General features: G+C 36.7%; 1 protein-coding gene across 2 annotated transcripts in view; it reads right to left on the bottom strand.

Moving 5' to 3' along the window:
- Nucleotides 1–181, bottom strand: part of LOC126249025 (high mobility group protein HMG-I/HMG-Y-like) — a 35273-nt gene extending 35092 nt beyond the window's left edge. The window contains exon 1 of one of the 2 annotated variants that reach the window (XM_049950632.1): nucleotides 137–181. Coding sequence is in view for 1 of the 2 variants with exons in the window: in XM_049950630.1 (XP_049806587.1) it covers nucleotides 1–5 (5 nt within the window). In the remaining variant the exon portion in view is untranslated. The other variant, XM_049950630.1, reaches the window with a different exon arrangement.
- Nucleotides 182–6021: the final 5840 nt, after the last annotated feature.

A 6021-nucleotide genomic window follows, 5' to 3' on the forward strand; every position in this document is an offset into this window, starting at 1 on the left:
CTCATTTATGATCCCAACAATTCCAATAAAATTTTCAGTAAAATGTATAAATTTATTCCGTTGAGTTAAAGCGCCTCAGTTCTGTATCGAACGCACACAATAACGTGAAACCCCCGGCAATATACCTACTGCTCACCTCGCACCGGCGCGATGACGGCTTGGCAAGAAGTTAGTTCCAAAGCGTTCACACAGATAGCGCACGCTTCCCGCCGAAAATTCTGTTATCAATGGTTGAAATGAGAGAATGCGACAACGGAAAAAATATATAAACAGAGGCATTCTGTATTTTCGTTATTAAATATGGAATTTTGTCAATGTCACTTCGCTCAGAGATGAAAATGTATTTATTGAACAAAAAGAAATTCAACGTACAAACAACGTTACAGCCAAACAAAAAATTGTTACATCGGGAAAAAAGCAATTAAGACTAAAATTGTATTATTACGTATCCGAAATAAATTAAATTTTAAGTTTAGTTAGTTATCATTGAAGTTTACAGCTTTCAAAAAAACCTATGTATTTAATTTCAAATATAAATAAATACGACGCCATGAGTAGTTGGGTGACGGAATGGAAGTTTGTAACCATTTTCGTGGCAAAAAGAAAGACTCCAACATGAAGCGACAAGAAAACCAATATATTACGTTATAACAGAATATTTCTTCCTCTCATTAAAAGTAAAATTATAAATCGATTGCTCAAAGCTGTGAAGAAATTTTCTCAGCTAAAGTAAACGCACGATCCCAATACATGCTAACAACTATATAGGCGTACAAACATTGTATTGATTTAACCATCTGCTGTCTCAGGAGACAAAATTTTGTAGACATACTGGCGATACAGAGAGTTACGTCTGCTAATCGCTTACAGCCTCGTAGTGTAAAACAATTTTTGTATGTTGAAAGAATAAAGCGTTCGGACTTGAAGCAGAAAAATATAAACAGCCAGACTGAATTTGATCACATTAATTTCTTTTTGTTGGAAACAACACAGTTCATGCAGCTGAGTTTAAAGATAAAGTGATTTAAGGTCCTTATATTGGAAATAAAATAATTTATACGACTGAATCTCCAAAATACAAATCCAGAGCTAAATACGGGTAATTATTATTGTGGAGGCAGACATGCAATAGATCCTTCAGTTCGAGAAGGGACACAGACATGAAATTCTATATTTCACGTGTCATTTACGTGGATCTGCAAGGGCTAAAATTTTATTAGAAATCTTAATGGCAAAATAAGAGATTCGTTTACACAACGCTGTTTTGTCGAAAATTTACATTTTGAGAACCGCGGCTGAGACATAAGGTTTATAACTGGACCAGCAACTAATCACACTTGTGCTGTTTCAATTATAAACATGATAAACACAAAGCGTATCGCATTTTGCAGTACTGAGACACGCTGTATGACTACCGGTAATCTGAAAACTTTAATGAATTCGTGGTTAGAGATTTGAGAACTGGATGAAGGTCAATGGTGTTCGCTTCCTGATGGTATATGAACAGTCATTTATGAACAACATGAGGATGTTGATGGTATCTGCAAACCATTGATATAATTATATGTATTACTACCGGCTGAAATATGCTTAAAAATCGCAACAGCTTACCTCATGATCGTAAGCCTGTTATCACATTAGTCCCTGTCCTTGTCTCCAGACGGAGATATCTTAGTGAAGACGCAAAGAAAAATAATAATTAGTTTTGATTATAATACATTTACCCCAGAGGGGTATAGATTGGATTGGATTATATTAGATTCAGTTTTCGTTCCATAGATCCAAAAATGATTTGCTCCTCATGAATGTGGAACGAGTCAGGAAGTACAACGTAAAAAAAAATAGCACTGAATATCAACTGGCTGCTGCAGCTGGTAATACCACCAATTAAATTGTAAAAGTCAGCCGAGAACGTTGTAGTTATCGTGTAACGCTATAGAAAATTACGTTACTTTCATAAGAAATGAGTCGATCACAAAAATACATTTAAATACGAAAAAAAAGATTATGAGTAATAAATAACACGTGCATGTGAAGAATGTAGGTAACATGTAGTGTGCAAGAGATAAAGGAACTTATGAGTCATTCATTTAAAAAACAATGTCATTAATCTTTAAAAACCTCACTCCCAAACTCCGTAAACATCAAAGCTTTTCCTCTCTGTGGTGTATTGGCCATAATTACGGTCAAGCTATTGATTTTTATTTTATTTATTTATTTTTTTTAATGCAGAATGAGATATTAAATATAGAAATGGCTTACCAAGCAAGCTGACTAGATAAACAAGAATTGATTTCATCAAGTTGGCTTTGTTTCTATCTTCAACACAACTTTCTTTGTCTACCTGAGTTCTAGTATACAGCCATTTTTGATACGCCTTCTTTTTCCTTTTACAGGCTGCCTTGAGTGTGTCATTCCACCAAGCTGTTTGCTTCATCCTACCTTTACACACTACTGATCCAAGACATTCTTTAGCCACTTCTAGTACTGTGTCCCTGTACCTTGTCCATTCCTTTTCCAATGACTGTAATTGACTACATTCAACTAACTGGTACCTTTCTGAGATCACTGTTATGTACTTGTGCCTGATTTCCTTATTCTGAAGTTTCTCCACTCTTATCCTCCTACATATGGACCTGACCTCCTGCACTTTTGGCCTCACAATACCAATTTCACAGCAGATTAAATAGTGATCACTGTCATCAAAGAATCCCCTGAATACACGTGTGTCCCGCACAGCCTTCCTGAATTCCTGATCTGGTATTATATAGTCAATGACAGATCTGGTTCCCCTGCCTTCCCAAGTACACCGGTGAATGTTCTCATGTTTAAAAAAGGAGTTTGTGATTACTAAGCCCATACTGGCACAGAAATCCAAGAGTTGTTTCCTGTTCCTGTTGGCCTCCATATCCTCTCCAAATTTACCCATAACCTTTTCATACCCTTCTGTTTGATTTCCAATCCTGGCATTAAAATCCCCCATGAGCAGAACACTGTCCTTGTCCTTTACTCTAACAACTACATCACTGAGTGCATCATAAAAACTATACATCTTATCTTGATCTGTCCCTTCACAATGCGAATATACTGACACAATCCTAATTTTCTTGCTAGACACTGTCAAATCTATCCACATCAGTCGTTCGTTTACAGGCCTTATTGCAACTACGCTAGGTTCCATTTCTTTCCTGATGTAAAGCCCTACACCCCATTGTGCTATTCCTGCTTTGACTCCTGACAAGTAGACCTTGTATTCTCCCACTTCCTCTTCTTTCTCACTCCTTACCCAAATGTCACTAACCAATAAAATGTCCAACCCCATCTTACTTGCAACCTCTGCCAGCTCTACCTTCTTCCCAGAGTAGCCCCCATTGATATTAATAGCTCCCCATCTCGTTACCATTCGTTTGATGAGTCGTATCTTAGGAGTCCCTGGTTTGTCAATTAGAGGTGGGACTCTGTCACCTCCAAAGGTCCAAGGCATTTTGCTCTGATTGTTGCCAGCATCATATTTAAAGTACCAGGGAAGTGGGTTGCTAGCTTTACTTGCCCCGGGTCCCATTGAGTTTTACCCCTAACGGTTGAGGGACTAACCGATGGATTTGGTAGTCTTTGCCGTCTGAGCACAAAGGTCACCATGACTCAGAATATGTCCGAGATGCTCACTTTATTCCAAAGTAACTGGTATCCTGACTGTCAGGACCACTTACTTGGCCACTCATACGTTGCCCGTGGTTCATGAACTAGGACATGACAACAGGAACCCACACCATGAACCAGTCTGTTATGCACATAAAAAATAGCCCTAGTAATTACTGTGGAAATAACTTTGTTCATGACAGTGGAACAAGATCTAGACAGGATGTACATTTATCAATGAAGAATAAACGTAAAACTCAAAACAACTTTTTCTGTGAAGGAATAAAATTTTGCAACAATTTGCCCAAGGAAATTTAAGGGATTAGTAAAACTAACTCATTAAAAAAAAGACTGTTAAAAAGTAACTGTTAAGCAATAGATTCCATACAGTGAAGGATTACTTATATAACACAAAGTAGGGGGTCGGGTAAAAAATGTAAAGCAAATAAATAATAGCAACAATAATAAAACATGTTATTTCACATAACACATTCTCACTATGTTTCTTCCTTTTTTTATCTTTTATGGATAAACTTACTGCCAAAGCTATGCAATGAATAATACTAACACATTATTTTCTTTTTTAGCACATCATCTCATATCACTCATAATAAAGGGATTCTGACCCAGATTTTTAGTCTAGCAAATGGGAAGTTGTGGCACACAAAATGGAAACCAAACATAATTGCTATGGCCCTGGTGTCAGCTGATAATGTGTGCAGTGTTACAGTATGAAACAATGTGTGCATAGTATGTACAGTGACTGAGAGTGAGAAATAAATGGACACTGTAGCGCTAGCCTTTTACATTATTAAATAACGACTCTGCCAAACAATATTGTACACTTTAATCCAGTCAATGAAGGAAAATTAGGGGAAAAATTCATATAGTCACAAAATTTTGTACATTGGTAGGGGAAAGTGTCATGAACAACATACTAAACAACCCCCTCTGTGGCGTGTGAGTGTTGGGGTGGAGAGGGCATTTAAAAGTCGCTTTTTTATGTCTCTCTTGAATAACTCAAAAACCACAGCTTCTTATGAAAATGTTTCCCAGTACAAAATTAAACTGCATTAAATTTCCTAAAAAACAGGTCCTATTCATTTTTTCTCTAGAGCTAATAGTTTATCCCTTGCAGGGGATGGAAGAATTGCAAATTATTAAAAATAGTGTTTCAAAGATATAAAATTAATGTTTAATGCCCACTAAACTTTGAAATAACAAAAAATTTACATTAGTTATTATGAAATAACATATTATCTTTAATGGATACCTTTCGAAAATAAATAATTGTGTCATTATTATTATTATTATCATCATCATGATCATCATCAACATCATTATCATCATCTTTGCAGATCGAGTAATGGTGCACCATTCGTACGCGTATCATGGCATGTACTGCAAACCATGGAACATGTAATGCTTGCTTTTTGGCATCCACATCATGTGCTGAAAACAATGTGGCCCCCATACTTTTCTCTCAGTCTCTCCTGGACTGTCTTTATATGAGGTAATGCTACCGAAACTTGCTCTGACCACTCGTCTAGGTGAACTGGCACTCATCATTCCCCTCTGTGAAATTGAATATTTCCTCTATTGATGCATTAATTCCTTCATCCTCTGCTCAGAACACCCACTACTTCTAGATTTTGGTGCTGAGCCTATAAAGAACTTTTTATAGCAGTCGTCATAATGTATTGCATCTGTAGCATGTAGCTCCAACAGAGCAGATTTGTCTTCAGATAGTGCCTCTTCATTCATCCTTCCTCTCCTCTGCATGAAATGTAATTGCATTATTTTAACTGAAGGATCAAACACTGTAAACCTATTGCCACTGTTTCTGGTTTTTTTTCCCTCTGCTTATCAAAAGCTCCATGATCAATAGCTTCTGCACAAAACAGGCAGCTAGTTTTAAAATCAAATTCCACTTCAGCTGATTGTAAATGCTTGACTCTACCTGATGTTGAATGCTGTTCCTCTGAAACAGTCTCTCTTAGAAATCTTTTAATTGATTTATCTCTGGTGCACTCTTTTCTGTAAGATGCATGAGCAACACCATGTTTTTTGTTTCTGAAACTATCAGATGGTTCAAAATGGTTCAAATGTCTCTGAGCACTATGGGACTTAACATCTATGGTCATCAGTCCCATAGAACTTAGAACTACTTAAACCTAACTAACCTAAGGACATCACACACAGCCATGCCCGAAGCAGGATTCGAAACTATCAGATTTTCCATCTTTCCTCAGATAACTGGCATTTACCAATCCACATATTCCTTTCTCATCACCATTGCATAGGTTACTGACAACATCACTCACACAGATTAAACACATCTCAGCCATTGATAATAGGAACACAGTTTACATAAAAATCTAT

Source organism: Schistocerca nitens, chromosome 3 (genome assembly GCF_023898315.1).
Source record: "Schistocerca nitens isolate TAMUIC-IGC-003100 chromosome 3, iqSchNite1.1, whole genome shotgun sequence".
NCBI lineage: Eukaryota > Metazoa > Arthropoda > Insecta > Orthoptera > Acrididae > Schistocerca > Schistocerca nitens.